The 18,083-nt window shown below is 38.8% G+C and overlaps 2 protein-coding genes across 11 annotated transcripts; one reads left to right on the top strand and one right to left on the bottom strand.

The window, feature by feature from the left end:
* The first annotated feature begins 3,020 nt into the window (after positions 1 to 3,020).
* Positions 3,021 to 7,186, top strand: LOC131328030 (protein trichome birefringence-like 12). Its single transcript, XM_058361156.1, has 4 exons — positions 3,021 to 3,683; positions 4,457 to 4,594; positions 5,542 to 5,791; positions 6,396 to 7,186. Exons 1-4 carry the CDS (start codon positions 3,151 to 3,153, stop codon positions 6,675 to 6,677), a joined length of 1,203 nt encoding a protein of 400 aa, XP_058217139.1. The 5' UTR covers positions 3,021 to 3,150; the 3' UTR covers positions 6,678 to 7,186.
* Positions 7,187 to 8,104: 918 nt separating this feature from the next.
* Positions 8,105 to 17,828, bottom strand: LOC131328028 (protein RMD5 homolog). 10 transcript variants are annotated; one of them, XM_058361149.1, is made up of 5 exons: positions 17,651 to 17,796; positions 15,732 to 15,763; positions 12,104 to 12,534; positions 11,171 to 11,548; positions 8,105 to 9,632 (listed from the first exon to the last, which is right to left on the bottom strand). In XM_058361149.1, the coding sequence occupies exon 5, from the start codon at positions 9,607 to 9,609 to the stop codon at positions 8,452 to 8,454; it is 1,158 nt and encodes a 385-aa protein (XP_058217132.1). In that variant the 5' UTR covers positions 9,610 to 9,632; positions 11,171 to 11,548; positions 12,104 to 12,534; positions 15,732 to 15,763; positions 17,651 to 17,796; the 3' UTR covers positions 8,105 to 8,451. The 10 variants fall into 10 exon arrangements, with proteins under 10 accessions (XP_058217132.1, XP_058217137.1, XP_058217131.1 ...); XM_058361154.1 differs by lacking the exons at positions 11,171 to 11,548; positions 12,104 to 12,534 and adding an exon at positions 10,237 to 10,406 and having other exon boundaries at positions 17,651 to 17,819; XM_058361148.1 differs by lacking the exon at positions 12,104 to 12,534 and having other exon boundaries at positions 17,651 to 17,804.
* Positions 17,829 to 18,083: the final 255 nt, after the last annotated feature.

The raw sequence follows: 18,083 nt of genomic DNA, 5'->3' as shown, positions 1-18,083 counted from the left end.
CGGAAAAGTGTCAAAATATCTAACAGAGCCAAGGTCGCACCTAATTACATTTATTCCCAACTTTCTCTATTCCTCCCTACTAAAAATGAATTTTTGATTATGAATTATTGTGAGACTTTATATTGTTAATCTTAACAACCCTTTAAATGGATAACAAAAAAATAAGGTGACAAGTTTTGATTATTCAATTTTGGTTATGTCATTTGAGATACATTAAATTCCTTTTGTACTGCCTAATCATCATCAATAGTTTTGGGGGTATCTTTTTGGGTTAATGAGAAAAACTTATTCACTCAATTTTTACGGAGTTGAATCGCGCACATCCAAAAGTGTTTTGAACGGTTCGGATTTAAAAAAAAAACTATTTGGTGGAAGAGGTTTTTTTTTAAATTCGAACTATATTTTGCCGAAACAAACAGGTGAGATCGTGCGGGTTCTATTTTCCACTTATTCACGGAGCTCCGTGAATAAGCATCTCTGAGCAAACCAAGCTTGTCAAGTTGGTAAGTTCACCTTCCTCTCTCAATGGAAGTAGGAGTTCGAGTCTCGAGAGGGGCGAGTGATGCGCCCATTCGGTAGTCGTTGAAATTTACCAAACGGCCGTCAAATTCAATTATTTATTAATCGGACTACAACTAAAGATTTGCATAGTATAGCGACAAAGTCCGAGTCGATCCACAGGGAGCTCGAATATAGCTTGTTCGGATTGTAGATGTAAGGGTTTCCGGCGTTTAAACGGCCAACTTTTGGTTTTCTTTTGAAAGGTGGAGAAATACTCTTATGAAAAATACTATAAATGAGTTTTAACTAAGAATTAAAGACGGCAAGGCAATGGAGTTACTAACGCCCGTAACTTAAGCCATCTAACAATTCTCAACGAAAACACGGTTGAATCGCACGGCATAGGCTATCAACCGGAAGATTTAGCTATGAAAATAGTTAGACTTGATATAGAGTTTGAATAACAAGCTAAACACAAGGCGTGACATCGCTCTCGGAATCATGTGAGCGAGCACATGATCACCGGAGATTAACAACACCAAGACTTGCATTCAAACTAAATATCAAGGTCAAGAACTAGAAGCGTGGTTTGGAAAGCGAGCAAGTTCTTTGGTTCTTTTGGCAAACACGAGGCGAGACATAGCTCACGGAACCATATGTGCAAGCATATGATCACCGGAGATTAACATCGACAAGTTTTGTTACATAAAAGGCGAACCACTCACATTTTCAAACCAAACCTCAAGTCTTAAGTTGAGAAAGACAAGATTAACCAAAGTCACAATGGGTTATTCCTCCATGGCCAAGCCTTATTGACTACTCACACATATTGAAAAGGCTAGAAATTATACTAGGAAATGAAAACATGATTAACCGATAAAAACAAAAATAAACTTGATATTAGTAAGAATCTAATCCGTACAAACAACTTTAATAAACGGAAAATTAACAAACGATAAAGACTTACAAGTGTTCTTGAAAGATTTAACTAAAAAAGCTTGAAAGACATTAATGGAGAAAGACTAACCTAAACTAACTACCTCCTCCCTTTCAAGAGAGAGAGAGAAGAGTATTTATACAACTCAGCATTTTCTCTCCACAAAATATCCCTGAACTTGCCAAAAGTGGCAAGTATTCCATAAATGGAAAGTCCAAAAAGCAGTAAAAATATCTGCAGGAGACAAAAGTTATCGATACCATAGGCTAAGGTATCGATAACATCCTTGAAATGATCCCCCGGAGAAAATTGGTATCGATAACTCCAACAAAATGTTATCGATTCCCTCAGGTCTGGACAACTTGTGGACCAAAATGGAGCAAATGGTATCGATACCATTGAGGATGTTATCGATAACAATCTTCAAAACTGCAGATTTCAGGTTGGCTTCAGCTTTAGCAAACAGCTCCCAGCAACTTCACAGCTCCTCAGCATCTTATTTTCATTCTCTAAATTTAAGTAAATGCTACATTTTAAACCTTTCTTTTACTTTAATTTATTTAATGAAAATAAGAAAGTATCCCTCATTTGGAAACAATGGCATTACCAGAATTTCAAGATTCCATTTAAATCAAAATGTCAACCCTCCACTTTTAGTACAAAACAGAAAACTGCACATTTTTCTCAAGAGAAAATGGCTCAAAACATGACTTTGCTCTTCAAATAAAACCTTACAACTTCGTAGTTACTCTTAGAAAAATTCAAGGATCAATTACCGCCATTTTTAATCTCGAAAATCGATACTATTTCAGAAAGTCATTTTTTCATACTTAGATAGATTTTAAGGGGCCGACAGGGCCTTCGGGTACTTGGAAGCACTTGAGCCATCCATAACGTTGAAATGCGCCTTATTTGCACGTTTTACCTGAAAGCACTAAAAACACACCTTACGTGCAGTATCAAATAAAAGCTAAATAAATGCAAGTTAAAACAACATAAAATGGGACTAGTCGCACCAAATATCTACAATATTGAATGCTCATCAGCGATGGTGGGTTTCAAGGCTATAGACAGCCTTTGGACCCTGTGACCCGTTCCGCTTTTGCTCCTTAAAAAATAAGTACTTATTTACAATTTTCAAGTTAAAAAATAGTAGGCTTATTGAAATAAAAAAATATGCAATATGAATCTTATTTGATAAATCTTGATGAGATGTATCAAATTCTGCAAAAAAAATTAAAATGGGCCCCGTCCCAGATTCTCAAATAAGTATTTAAAAAATAAGAACTTATTTTCAAGTTTAAAAATAATGAGTTTAAGAAAATAAATTTTAATTTTTTTTACAGAATTTGATAGATCCTATCGAAATCTATTTAATAAAATTTATATTACATATTTTTTTATTTCAATAAATCTATTATTTTTAAATTTGAAAATTATAAATATAAGTACAAAGGGGATAAATTGGAATGTCACTGCCAATAGCCCGCTGATGTATAAACTATGAAAAAATAAAAAATAAATAAATAAACAAAAGTATCTCTCGGGGGACGCGGGGGGGTGGTAATACATTGCCAAAAAAATACATTGCCCTGCAATATTCCCGACAACACGGCTGCGGCCTTGCGGGTATCGGCCAAACCAGACGTTCCTCCGCTTCCACTACTACAGATCTCTCTCACTCCCACGTAACAATGGAACATTAACCAACCATGGCTCCCAAATTCACACCACCTCTCTTCAAATTCCTCCTCATCCCGACATGCCTCCTTATCGTCCTCTACTCCACCCTCCTCCCTCTCCTCTCCCCTCCTCCACCCAAACCCCAACCCTCCAACCACCCAATCCCCTCCCCCTGCAACCTCTTCAACGGCCGCTGGGAAACCGACCCAAATCGAAAACCCACGTACGACGACACCTGCCCTTTCCAAAGGAACGCCTGGAACTGCCTGAGGAACGGGAGAGAGAAGATGGGTCGGATCAATTCGTGGAAATGGGTCCCCGAAAAGTGCGATTTGCCGCGGGTTGATGCGCTAGGGTTTCTGGGTTTGATGAGGGGTAAGAGGATTGGGTTCGTTGGGGACTCGTTGAATGAGAATTTCTTGGTGGCGTTTCTTTGTGTGCTTAGGGGTGCTGATTTGGGTGCGAAGAAGTGGAAGAGGAAGGGGGCTTGGAAGGGGGGTTATTTTCCCCGGTTCAATGTTACGGTGGCATACCATCGCGCTGTGTTGCTTGCGAAATACGAGTAAGGAAATCAGGATTTTTCTTTGAATGTCTTGTCTACTGCATATGCTAATTCATGGATGATGAATTGAATCTTCATCTGATGCGCCTTGGTGAAACTTTGTTTTAAACGTTTATGTGATGTATGCTGAGTTTCATTTTATTGCATTGCTATTTCACTTCTCATTATTGAATTGTTCTAATGTGGAGGCAAAATTGTCTAACTGGTTCTGAATTGATGCTGTGGGATATAAGCACTAGTTTATGTGTGAACTTTATGGTAGTGATGGAACTCCTTTTCGTATCGTTATTCGTTAGTCATCTTTGTTTTGTTGGAGTTTTGTTTAGTATTTGGTCTTGTGCTATTTGTTTCGAAAAAAGATTCTAGTTGTTAGTCAGCATGGAAAATATTTAGTATGTTGCACTGTTCATGAATCTGTTTGGACAAGTCATCGTTTGCTTATCAGTTATCAACCACCGAGCACCTATTTTTCCTAGTAAGTAATCAAGTGCCACCCCTGGGTACCCCTGATTCTCTAACTCAAGTTACTAAACATAATGATCTACTAGCAATGTTTTCTGAGACTATGAATACATGGAACAGTAGTCTATTTAGATGGTTTGGAGCAGATGTAATAATAAGTTGGAACTTGGAATACTTTGTTTTTTCATTTAGTCATGCTTTGCCTTTTAAATTGATTGCTTAATAACCTCTGTTTGAATATTGTAATTAGTTGATTTTGTTGTCTAATTTTTTCTGTAGCAACCTAACATGCTCATGACTGATCTAATAAGGTGGCAGCCAACACAGTCAGCGGTATCTAATCACAACGGGTTGAAGGGAATATATCGTGTAGATGTTGATATTCCGGCTGATGACTGGGCTGACATCACCGACTTCTACGATGTCCTTGTTTTTAATACCGGCCATTGGTAATTTCCCGTTTCTCTTTTTGTTGATTATCAAAAGTAGAAGAGTAGAACTAATATGCTGAAGACTGTATGATATGAACACTAGCATAAGTAGGGTCCCATTATACGGGATGGTGATAGTGCTTGGAGATTGGGGTCTAGGGGTTGCCTGCCATTCATTTATGGACTTACTGCGTCACCAGGGAGCACTAATGCTCTTGAGAATGAAGTTTTGAAACACACTTTCTGAAATGTGATAAAGTCGTTCCAAAATGGTCAAATTAACAATCCAAAGCAATGGTAGAGTTTTTGCAAGAAATCAAGACTGATAACTAATAGTCTAGAAAGAATTGGTGTTTTGGCAAGAGGATATGTTGGAGAATTGGTCATTATGCTCCTTGCAAGGTGTTTTAAATGTATAATTAGAAAGGTATTTTTGTATCTTATTGGATGGTTATTGTTGGAAAGAAGAACATTCTATTTGGTAGTCTATAGAAGCCTGTGCCTATCGTTCTATTGTATTTTAGGAATGTGGCCTACCCAGTTCCGTTCTTGTTTGTTCCCATTCCCTTATTGGTTCCTCGTAGCGCTGCAACCCACATTCCCAGCAACATATGTAGGAAATTTTGCTTTTATATTCAGTTTGATGTCTCGCAACAGTGTAAAAATTGATAGTAGAGGGAATCTGTTCCTTGATGAGCTTCGTGTTAAATATGTTTCCAGAACGAAAACTGTCGGATCATTGCTTGTATCAGCAAAACATAAAGGAATCGGGAAGAAATCTTTTTATTAGCTAATTCATATGCATATCCTGCACGTAGTATCTTGCTAATATTCTCACACTTTCGAATGCTAGCTGGTTCAATAGTCTCCATAATGTGGCATCTTTCCTAAGTTTGATGACGTCTGAACCATAGTAGCTGTATAAATAAATTGAGAATTTACTTGCCTACTTTTTTTGGGTCTAGGTGGGGTTATGACAAGTTCCCAAAAGAGACACCTCTTGTTTTCTATAACGCCGGGCGACCCATAGTTCCACCCCTTCAGATGCGGGATGGACTTAAAGCTGTCCTTGAGAATATGGTTCCTTATATCCAAAAAGCATTTCCAAGAAAGACCGTCAAGTTCTGGCGCTTGCAATCCCCAAGGCACTTTCATGGTGGCGAGTGGAATCAAAATGGTAGTTGCTTGTTCAATGAGCCCCTTGAGGAACTCCAGGTATGGACTGATAATTGCCTCTCAGCTACTATCACCAAGTTTCTTTTGTTGATGGAAATTGAAGTCCGGTCTTTTTCAAAAAGGATTTTCTTGGACTTGCAAATGGGATATCTCACGGCCAGTGTTTCTTTCCGTGCCTTAGGGGGGACTCAGGCGACCAAGAAAGTAAATTTGAAAATTAGTATGTTCTCAAAGAGCATAGAAAGCATGCTTGGTGGTGGTTTTGAAAATGTTTTCTGAGAATTAGTTTTTGAGAGAGAACATAATTTTAGGCAAATAGAAAGTTATTTTCCTATTCTCGAAACGCATTCCGCTCTGAAACAGAACAAGATATGAAAATGATAATCGAAGAAAGATTTCTATAAACAATCTACAAAACAGATTCTCAAAAATGCAACCAAATAGGCGACTATCTCAACTAGGCAATGACCACCACATTGGGCTCCAAAATATGGGAACTTACTGAAAATTTCAGTCTGGGACCTACCTGAGCATGAGGCTGAACCAGACACCATTTTCCTTTATAATTTTCCCCAAAACTTGAAATGTTTTCTTCAGAAGTGTTGTTTTTATGCGGCAATTTAACTCTTGTACCCCTTGACAGCTTGACTTGTGGTTTGATCCGAGCAACAATGGAGCAAACAAAGAAGCAAGACAACTGAATGAACTAATTGGAGAGGTTTTGCAAGGCACTGATATTCAATTACTTGATTTCACTCATTTGAGTGAGTTTAGAGCAGATGCCCACCCAGCAATTTGGTTGGGAAAGAAGGATGCAGTGGCAATCTGGGGTCAGGACTGCATGCACTGGTGCCTACCGGGTGTCCCAGACACATGGGTCGATATTCTGTCACTATTAATCCGTCAAAGACTAGAGACCGGGTGATGTCTTTGAAATGCATATTGGGGAATTTTTGTTTTGCAAAATTCATCAGTTTCATAAATTCGATCAGGGATTTTCCATTTCACAATTCGGGCAGATCAGGAGAAACGAAATTCCCGAGCAGTGAGCAAGATGGGGATTCGGTTGGCAGACTACTGAGACATTGCAACGGTGATGTTTCTCAGTCAATTTGAATTTTGCTCCAGGGGGTTGGTTAATGTCTATTTGGTGGCAGAATGGAACGGCGTAGGACATCAACCAATGTGGCTACAATCCATATTTGGCTGATACAGAATAGCTATGGAGTTGAATTATGTGGTTTTTGGATTTTAGGCAACTTTCGGATGTCATCATTACATCACATCCTACATACGAACAAGTCTCTTTTCATTACAAATGGCATACGGTTGCCTGAAGAACAAAGAAATTCTTCTTGGTTTTGTGTTATTAAAGATTCGTTGAGAGGTGTAATTTTTTATTTTCCGTTTCTTTATGTTTCATTTGTGTGTATCCATATGTTTGCGGTGCAAAAATATCTCCTCTTCATTAGGGCCTCAGGCTCAACGAGGATTCTGTTCTGCAGCAAAGTGTAAGCAGGAATAAAACAAGTCAACCTAGTAGAGCTCAATTCATGTTCTGTGCTAAAAGCCATATTGAATTTGACTCCTTTTCAGAAAAAGTCCAAATTGAACACGTTTGAAGCTGGCAATGTACTTCCGATCATCAGTACAAAATTAGCGGTTCATCATCATCATAAGTCAATGAGAACCCATTGAGTGGCAATCGTGTAAGTATTTCTTGGAGTCATTTCTTTACCCATTCTTGGGGGGAAGTAAAATCCAGTGATATAAGATCTGCTCGTACTATTATACATAGTAACAATGCCTGCTGCCGAACAAAGTACTACTGTATTATACATAGTAACAATGCCTGCTGCCGATCAAAATCATCGACTCTAGTACGCCTTCCCAATTGTTGCACAATCTATTATATACCATACCATCGACTCTACTACGCCTTCCCAATTGTTGCACAATCTATTATATACCATACCAATTGTTGCGCGAGCTACTACACCATTCCAGGTTTTGACATGCTAATAAACAGACCGCAGAAGTAATACTAAAGGTCGTAGTTGTACAATTTCTCAAGGTCAAAGACAAATAAGCTATAAGAAGTATGGGCCAGCTTGATTAGTGGGATTTGGACATTCGATTGATTCCTAACAATGGGCAACCGCATTCCTAACATTTGCACCCCATAAAACACGCGATAAACAACGTAATGCAGAATGTGGTAGTATCGAATCTCCTCATTGGCAGTCCGATGGGATTCCATTATGTCATCAGAGCTAATTCCGAATACGGTTGGGCGTAAAACTTATCCTCACTTTTAGTCTGATAGGATTATACATCCCCAAACAATTAGTCTCACTAATGAATTATGTTCCATATGTATCAATTTGTGGCAAAGCCATCTTCTACCCAAAAGGGGAAGCTGCCGTCTTTCAAGAGTCTGAAAAGTGAAAACCTAAACCATAGCTGTGGCTATACCTCCTTACCTTACTCCATACAAGAAATAACCAAGTTCTCAAATCAAATAAGATCTTCCAATTTTTCACGCCACCAAAGCTTTATACATGGTTCTCAAGAAACAACTTTGCTCCTTTATTCTATTCAATATAACGTGAAGAAGAATTCACAGAGTATTTCCATTTTCGGAACCCTCAATACCACTACACCCAGATATTCAGTCAGAGAGAGAGAGAGAGAGAGCATCAGACATAAAGCTGCCTGCACTGTGCAACTGAAGCCTCATGGGGACAATATGGACACTTAAATGTCCGTGTGCTGCTTTTGGAAAGTTTCATAATAGACTGCTTGCATAAAACATGACCGCAGGGTAATAGCATAGGCGGATTCTCCTCATTCCCTTGTTCCCTACTAACTGGACACACAAATATTGAATGGAACTGAAACTCCTTACCCAAATCCACAGGCACCGGCAGTTGTTTCATTGCCAACCACTCCTGCTTCTTAACAGCCATGACATTCGTCAGCTTTAATAACGTTGGCAATCCTTCCACTCCAGCGGCTACTGCAACACTCAATGGGCTCTCATAGGACTGCCCCAAGAAACTGCAGAACTGCCGAGTCAACTCTTCCGCCAACTTCTCCCAATGGTTTTCTGAGAATAACTCCGAATAAGGGCATTTGTCTAGCTTTCCTACCCATAAAAGGCAACCCACGAGCTTCCGGATTTCGTCCATGTGAAGGGAAGCGAAAGGAGAAAGGTGGTTCCGGGCGTAATTCAGCGCATCTGCTTGTGTCCCACTCTGCAAAATCTCCACATATTGTAGCCTGTGAAATTTCAGTTCTAGATTTGAACCGATCCGGTTGAGGCATTCGCGGTTGGTGGAGGTCCAGTAGAGAGCAGGCTCAAGGTCTCTAGCCCTCATAGCTTTCAATATTTTATGCAACTCTAGAAATTGTGATTTGATGGAAACAGCCTCTGGTTCTGCAGCCTCAGTTATTAAGCAGTCCGCGACATCAAAGAAACCCACTCGGTAAAAATGGCTTACTATGATATGGTTCAATATGTGGGGGTCGTAGTCAACATTTCTGTATGCTTTGGAAATGTCAGGGTTGAAATATTTATCAAGGGTTTTCTGGTACTTGCTTAGGTTTGTGTTTAGCTCCTTCTGGGATTCCTCTAGCTGGTTGTGTGGGCCAATCGCATTCAGCTTGGTTTTAAGTTCCATGAGAATGGATTTCTGATCAGCTGGAGAGGTGGAGCCTTGAATGGAGTGGATATTTGCCAGTGCCTGTTCAATTTCATGGCCAATTTGGTCTATTACTTCCAGGGATTTGGAAGTAGACAACTTTTGCTTCTTAGTAACTCGATCAAATGAATCTCTGATGGTATTCAGCTCCATTTTCTAGTTAAATTGACAATACCCTGCAAGACAAATGACAGGAGAACGTTACGTTAGCTGAAGAAAGGAAGGAAAAAGGTAGGGATAGTATCTTACGAACATAGAATCAAAGAATTATAAGCCAGGCCCAAGTTTTCAATCCACTTTTCACTTCTCTTCGATCTCACTTGGCAAGTAGGAATTGAATAGAAAGATGACTCAGTATAGCAAAAGTAAAAAGCGAACTAGGAAGGTTTCCATTTCATTAATGTAACAGAGAGCTCAAGATTAAAAAAAAAAACATCTGAAAGATAAGATTTTAGTTCGAAGATTACATGCATAATTTCAGCAAAAAATAAAAAACCATACTGTTTTTGCATGAAGTACAATCAAAATAAAAGCAGTAAAAGCGACTAATTCTCATTTGTCAAACCACATGCATATCAGACAAAGGCTTTACTCCAATATATTGTTCACATGGAACGATGCTGCCGGGACTTGCTATTGAAAAAAAAAAAAGCAACAGGTTTAGCATTGCCTTGTTCTTGTAAGATCCTCATGCTGGCATGAAAGTAGGCTATATAAGTTCAAACACAGGCCACGTGAGCTGGTTCTAAGCTAACTGAGAATTATGGTGTACAGAGGTACCATTAATCAGATTGCAGGTTTCCAGAGCTCACAGGGATTGGACAAGAAACCTTCCCATAGACTGCTTCTTGTGAGATAAGTCTACACTGGAACTTGAGGTGCTGCACCAACGATCACCATCCATGTCTGTTTTTATTCGACACTGAATGTATATGCTTCGGACACTAAATCTAGGACATGGAAAAAGAACTGCATTCAATATTCAGTTGATATGATTGAACAAGGGGCTTAAATGTTTCCCTCAACTAAAATAATGACCAACATAAACCAAGTTTCTTACTACTTAACTGAGGTAACTCTAGCATTCTAATGCTTTCCCTATTGGAATAAAATTTATCCGTGCTCAGTGATTTAAATACCCGAGGCGAACGCGAGGCGACAAAGCCCTCATTGAAGCGAGGCGAGGCGAGCGCCTCATTGAAGCGAGGCAAGCGTTCAAAAAAAAAGAAATATAAACACATAAATGACCAATATTCACTCCTACCATCAAAACAAGAATAAACATCACCATATTGCATAATAACCAACAATCCAACATACAATACTAGTAAAATATGTAAAATACGCTCATAAAACTAATACATGGTATATGTACAGACTTCTGTAACATACATATATTGTTATAGTTATACATATAATACGAGAGAGAAGGAGAGATCGAGACAGGGTGTGAGTGAGAGGAGAAGAGAAAGGGCGAGAAACGATCAGCTGCACTCGCCGAACTCTGGTGAGCTCTCGCCGAAGACCGGCGACCATAAGACCCACAAAAACCCACGATCGGAGCTTACCCAGTCAACGTCAGACAACGAAAACCCACAAAACCCAACACCCATTGCTCGAAATCACTTATTAGTGTTCAAATCGATGCCCAAAGGTTCGAAAGAGTTTTCAGCCTCAAACAGTTCGAAATATGACAGATCGGAGTTCGAAATACCTTTGAACTTCGTACACAGACTTTGTCGAATACAAACGAAGTAGCCGGTGGCCTGAAAATGCCTGAAGGTGGTCGGCGAGGACAGGGGTTGGGTCGCCGGACGTCTGGGGGTGGCCGACGGTGGTCATCGACGGCTGGGCTTGGTCGACGGTGGTCGCCGACGCCTAGTCGCGCTTTTTACGTCGTCTCACGACTAGGCGAGGTTTTACCGACTAGTCACTCGCCTCCTCTAAGCTCAACTTGCCTTGCACCCCTGAGGTGTTGTAGTGTCGCCTCACACCTCGCCTCGCCTAGGCACGCTTTTTCAATCACTGTCCGTGCTAGTTTTCAACTCAACCGAGCAATAAGGAAAAAATCGACCCATGAATTGCAACAAATCTGAGTCATTTAAAACCAGAATCAAAACTGTCAGCCTCATAACACAATTCTCGGTATAATGTCTGCAATACTACTTGAACTCATCCTAAGCTGATACCTTCAAATTACGGACCTCGAATTGGATTATTCACAATACAGGCTGAATGTTAACAAGCAATGAAAAGCATTTTGAACATGATTGCTTTCAACTGTGTCACCGGTGAATCCAGGTATTGTTATGTATTTATTCTTGAATCTTTATTCAGACTGATTCAGTGAAGAGTGAAAATTGTAACATAAGCATGGTATACACATTCTATCTTAAAACTTTCAAGTCTTATCCTCGGTGTAAATAAGCATATAATCACTGCTTGACTTGGAACCTTGGATAAATGTTCTGATGAGGCTGCTGGAATCTTCACGGAAACGAATAAGTTCACATTTTACACCTTCATCATAACAAACATAGTCTATCCTCGAGGGAGAGTAAGACTCCGTTTCAAAAGAAAGGGGATTCTCACATAATGATGATCAAGTACCAGTTGAGGAATATAGATAAGAATAAATTGGGCCAACCTGCGAGCAAGTTGGAGAAAGCGTGAACTTCTCTCTGTCTCTGTGTTCTATGGTAACCACTCAAAAAAGAAGGTTCACTATCCCTTCAAGGGTTAACCATCGCTTCATTGGATTCCGGGCCGTATGAATCCAGTGCATGATCCATAGGGGGTCTTGACTATCAAGGTCTGCCAACTACTTCCTCTTCCTGCTGTCCCCGTGAGGCAGATGCCGGTCTTAGGAGCTGCGTTAACAGAAAGCACTGGCACGTACATCATATCGAGCATTCACAAGCACAACATCAAAGCATCTCATGATTTGCAATTCAACATCTTTCACGCACTAGTCCTTCATGACCCCAAATTACCAGAAGAGGCAAAAACACATCTTCATAAACAACTTGTATAAACAATTTCCTCTTTTAGGCGGTGTTTAAGACATACTGCAGAGAACTTGTTCAACCCATTCACAAATTTAGAACCAAACCAATACAAGTTTACACTCAATCCACCTAATGTAAGTTTGTATGCTACAGCATAGTTAGCTAAAACAATGCAGATACAATAATGAGAAGTGCTAGCCGTACCGACCAATTTCAAACCGAAACCGTACCGACGGCCGCTCCGGGCTGTCTCCGGCCACCGGACGGCCGATCCGAGCCGTTCAAAAATTCTAAAAAAAAAAACCGAGGGGCCCCACGCGAGAATAAATGGCATCCGATGTGTGTAGGGTGGTTAGATCGAGTACCCTATTTTTCGCGTATATATATATACACGAGTATACACGAAAAATAGGGTACTCGATCTAACCATCCTACACACATCGGATGCCATTTATTCCCGCGTAGGGCCACTCGGTTTTTTTTTTTAGAATTTTTGAACGGCTCGGATCGGCCGTCCGGTGGCCGGAGACAGCCCGGAGCGGCCATCGGTACGGTTTCGGTTTGAAATTGGTCGGTACGGCTAGGATTTCTGTACAATAATATATGACAGAATGCTAAATAAGAACCCATACACTGTTCAAAATGTCTGACACGGTACTTTAGTCACTTGGAAGTGACAGTTGTTGTTTGGAAGGATATGAAAAGTGTATAGGGTGTTAAATAACCCTAACACATAACAATCTTATTTATATAGATGACTGACATATCAAATAAGTAAACTAAGCAATGTGGGACTACTACTAATACTATATTACTACTCATACTACATTCTAACACTCCCCCGCAAGCTTGAGACTCTCCATCTTGTTACATATCAACCAACGAAACAATTACCTCAACTGCTAACAGCAATAACGAAAAACAACCTTAAAAACAATGGAACAACTTTAAATAGCAACGACCAACGAACGACTTCAACGATTTCAACGAACGAAACGACTTCAACAACTTCAACTTCATCGATTTCAATGACTTCAACGAAATAATTTCAACGACCAACGAACGATTTCAATGACCAATGAATCAACGAACGAATTCAACGACCAACGAACGTTTTCAACCAACCAATGAATTAACGAACGAATTCAACGACCAATGAATCAACGAAATAATTTCAATGATCAACAAAACCAATTTCAACTACCAACTTCAACGACCAATAACAACCAACTTCAATTACCAACCAACAATCACCAACTTCAACAAAATAGACGACAAAACAAGGTATGTTACCACGCTCACCAAAAGCATGGCCAAAACCCCAACTGGGAAACCCAGAATTATGACCATGTCCACGACTAAATGAAGAACCAACAGCAACAGAGACAGCAGAAGCAGAATCAGATTTCATTGCAAATATATCGCCGTGTAATAAGAGGCAACCAACTAATACATGCAGACTGTTTTGAACATAACCCAGTAGTGATGTGATGATTTCGAACGCTCCTTACGGAATTTCAGAGGTTGTCGGCACCTTGGGGATGGAGATCAAGGATTTTCAAAGTGAAGGAGAGTTGTTTTGGAGATTTTGGAGACTTGGCTACTGCCGGCGAGGGTCGCCGTGACTGGGTTATGGCAGATGAGTACAATTTAGGCGCCAACGAGTACAGTTTAGGGACTAGGTAATCGATTTTGAGGGATTCGGCCACGATTTGGAGCTTTCGAAGGTCAGAAACTTTGATTAGGGCTTCGGTTATGGAGTTCGAACATCAAAGGCTTCGATTATGGCTTCGATTTAGGGTTTCAAAGGTTGGGATTTCTGGATTTACAGGATTTGTGGCTTCGATTTAGGGTTTCGGTGGCTGTTTGTGGCTGACAAAGTGGTGGGGTAATGCAGAAAAGAGATCGCGTGAGGGTTTAGGGTTTCGGTGGCTGTTTGTATATCTAAGGTGGATGGTGAACCCGCTCTGATACCATGTTGTTTGGAAGGATAGGAAAAGTGTATAGGGTGTTAAATAACCCTAACACATAACAATTTTATTTATATAGATGACTCACATATTAAATAAGTAAACTAAGCAATGTGGGACTACTACTAATACTATATTCTAACAATAGTGACATGAAGAATCAGTGAAGTCATACCCTTATGGGAAGACACAAACAAATAGCCTATCAAGCAATTCAAAGAACAAATCAAGTTTTGAGTTGCACGAAAGGGATGGAGATATATGGTGCAAGGGAAACGTAGGAAAACACGGCGTTCCTTCTATAACATGAAGTAACAGAAATCCTGGTAAATAACTAGTAATTTCGAAGAACTTAAGTAACCTTGACTCAGACCTGGGTTTCGGCTACGGGTTTGTACCTAAGTGTCACACTCCTTTAATTCTTATGCCATGGACACTAGGACACTCCAACGTATCAAATATATTGTTTTATTTTCTGAGATCAATTGTGTTTACAAGGTGTTAAAGATCATGTCATGCATAATATGGGAGTTTTATGCATAGTTCTACATTAAACTTGGATACCAAATAAACTTCTTCATTAAACTTGAATACCAAATGTGCTTTTTTACGTGAGTGTCCGACTAAAAATATCGGACACATAGCCCACACTAACTCGGTTTTTGTGTGTCCAACAGGAGTGTTTTATATACGTATTTCTAGTCATTTGAGATAATTGCATTTGCAATTGTCAGATTGTAAGCTGCTAGTGATCTGCCACATCAGTAATTGAAAGAAGTCAGCCTATTAGTGATAAGAATACATTCAACAACCATTTCATAGTTGGTGTCAGTAAATGCAGCTTAAGTAATAAGTTACATTTGGGACATCACAAGGGAATTCTATTTGACTGATACCGAATTATCAGCAAATTAGAAAAATGGTGCAACCTAAAATTTATTCGGTGGAATCTGAATACTAGTAACTATCAATTACGATGTCCTGTAACAATAAAACTTGGTGCAAAAGAGAAAAATGTAAATTTATCATTTCAAGGGAAAATTGCAAACATCGAACTGTTGAGGAGGCACCACATCTAGAAATCGTAAACTCCGCCCAAAGAAAAGTTACAAGAAAAAACTCATGAAGATGAGGACTACTTCGAACTAGGAACCACCAAAATCTTTAGCTTTAAATGCTTCTAGTACTTGGATTACCAATATGCATTGAAATTTTTTCTGCTTATAACTTTCTCGAGGTCAGGACAGTATGGGTGTCTAAGTTCCAAAAAACAGAAGGTCTAAGGACAGGATATTACCTTTCTTCATGGCGTAGGCAGTTAGCTGTTGCCTGCAACCAACAAACATATCACCGCTCAAAAATGTTAACAGAACAACTAAAGAACACCCGTGCTAGTTTATGCTCAAACTAACTTCATGCTGTAATCCACATGGAGTCTGCTAAATGCACTTAGGTTACCACTGACTACCCAATTTAGACTCTTGGATCCTCTTAACACTAATTCTATGATATTCAACGAAAAAGAAGCTCACAATGGCAAGAAAAGACACATTTATAACATTTTGCATGGATGAAAGATACTCTGATGTTCTTTAGTCCCCTTTAGTTTTGAGTACAGATCTAAAACATTTCCAAAATACACCTAAGAAAACTGCACAATATAGTACAATACTCATACCTAACTTTTCAACATCGTATATTCAAGTTTAGGAAGGTGTGACACTTCGCTTGATACCCATATGATCGTACCCGAGTCCACGTAACAGTGATAAAGATTCATATAGATACAGAATTCTAGACCGTATCTTAACCCATTAGGTCAAGTCAATTCATCAAGAATCTAAAAAAGCTACTACCATGCGGATCAAAAAATAAATAAAAAAGCTACTACCATAGCAAAACAAGGTCATAGACAGGTTGAATTGATAGCAAATTCCAGGAAATAAAAACAAAGATAATCCAGGTATTGAATTCTACAGTTTTCATTCATCCATGAAACTTGACAAGAAACTGGATTCTCCACCAATGGAGTCTAAGAGCATCAGCAGTGGAATAAACAAATGTGAATAATCAAAATATGCCACATCAGATTTTGATTATCCATTTAGAGGTTGCTAAAGTTAACAATGTCAAATTCCACATTGGTCATTTTTTGCCCATAATCAAAACCAATAGGCCCTACAAACCTTTTCTCTTCATTTCACGCATATTTTTTAAAAAACGGTTTTTGAAGGGAAAAAAAAACAGTTTATGTTAGAAGCAGTTGTGCAAAAAAAAGTTTTCGAAAAAAAAAAAACAGTTTTTCGAAACAAAAAACAGTTTTTCAAAAAACACGCACTTGGTTCGCTTAAAAAAACTGTAAATACAGTTTTGAGAAATTTTGAAAGAATTGTATTTACACAAACAGTTTTTGAAATTTTAAAAACTATAAATACAGTTTTTTAAAAACAGATTTTTTGTAAAAAACAGTTCTGAAATTTCAAAAATCGTTTACCAAAAAAACAGTATTCTGTAAAAGAGTTTTTTTTGCAAAACACACACTTTATTTACTTACAGTTTTTAAAAATTTTGAAAAAATAATTTTTTGTAAAAAAAAAAGTTTCTGAAAAAATCTGAAAATTACAGTTTTTTAAAATTATTTTTTGAAAACATTGTTGAGAGAGAGAGAATATTTTTGTGTAATGTTCATGTACTAGATCGAGAGAAAAAATTTGATAATTGGCAAAATGTTGCTAATTTTGATTATTTAAGGGTCAAAATTTAATGAGTTGTTAAGAAGTTGCTAATTTTAGTTATTCCAACGTGAGCACTTTTTTGAGCAATATTGCTAACCTTATCAACATTTTGTTATGATTATTCCACTGTGGATGCTCTAATATAATATAGGGGCAAAAAACGAAACATAAAATTTATTTGACTTTCTTTTTCTTTTCAGTTTTCTCAGCAGCCAAACAGGGAATAATAAGAAAAATCCTGAAACGAAAAAAATGAAAACCAATAGAATCATGCAATTACGACAAGAAAAAGAAATGAACGACAGACGAAGTACAGAGAAAATGAGAAATTTCGCAAAGAAAATACAAGAAATTAAGAACAATAACAGAATTGAACAATAAAGACGCAAAAAGAAAATCCTGAACAACAGATGGGAAACGAAGCGGAGAAAGGAAAAAAAGAGAGAAATTCGCGAAGGAAACAAGAAGCAAGAAGGAATACCTTAATCTGATCGGACTTTGGTGTAGTAGAGCCTTCGAAGAGGGAGAGAAGAGCAAGATTTGATCGCGGACTGATCTTAGAGAGAGATGGGGAGCTGAGAAGCCGAGAGAGAGATGATAGATCCCTTGCACAGGAGACCAGAATTAGTGCAATTTTGTTTACCATCCATGCAAGAAAAAATAAGTGTGTGATATTATTTTGCGGTGAGGTACACATTATTTTAACCAATATGAGTGTCGGGTGTGTACCACGTCACCCGGTTGACGTGATACCGGAGCAACACATTCGGGTCATTCAAAAGTGTATTAAACGGCTGAGATTTAACCACTCTCTTCTCTTACCTCAACACTCTCTTTTTTCTTTCTCCAAATCTGAACCGTCCAAAACCGAAATGGATAGCCCAGATTTGCCGAGCGGCACCACGTGGGTATAT

The sequence above is a fragment of the Rhododendron vialii genome, chromosome 5a (assembly GCF_030253575.1).
Source record: "Rhododendron vialii isolate Sample 1 chromosome 5a, ASM3025357v1".
Taxonomy (NCBI): Eukaryota; Viridiplantae; Streptophyta; class Magnoliopsida; order Ericales; family Ericaceae; genus Rhododendron; species Rhododendron vialii.
Note: the sequence above shows the minus strand (reverse complement) of the source record. Positions and strands in the feature narration are given on the sequence as shown.

Excerpts from the sequence above, each read along its gene's own strand:
- LOC131328030 (XM_058361156.1), top strand. The coding sequence starts at position 3,151 with ATGGCTCCCAAATTCACACCACCTCTCTTCAAATTCCTCCTCATCCCG. Across the intron at positions 4,595-5,541 it reads GTTTTTAATACCGGCCATTG|GTGGGGTTATGACAAGTTCC; the intron begins GTAATTTCCCGT and ends TTTTGGGTCTAG. Across the intron at positions 5,792-6,395 it reads AGCCCCTTGAGGAACTCCAG|CTTGACTTGTGGTTTGATCC; the intron begins GTATGGACTGAT and ends ACCCCTTGACAG.
- LOC131328028 (XM_058361151.1), bottom strand. The coding sequence starts at position 9,609 with ATGGAGCTGAATACCATCAGAGATTCATTTGATCGAGTTACTAAGAAG.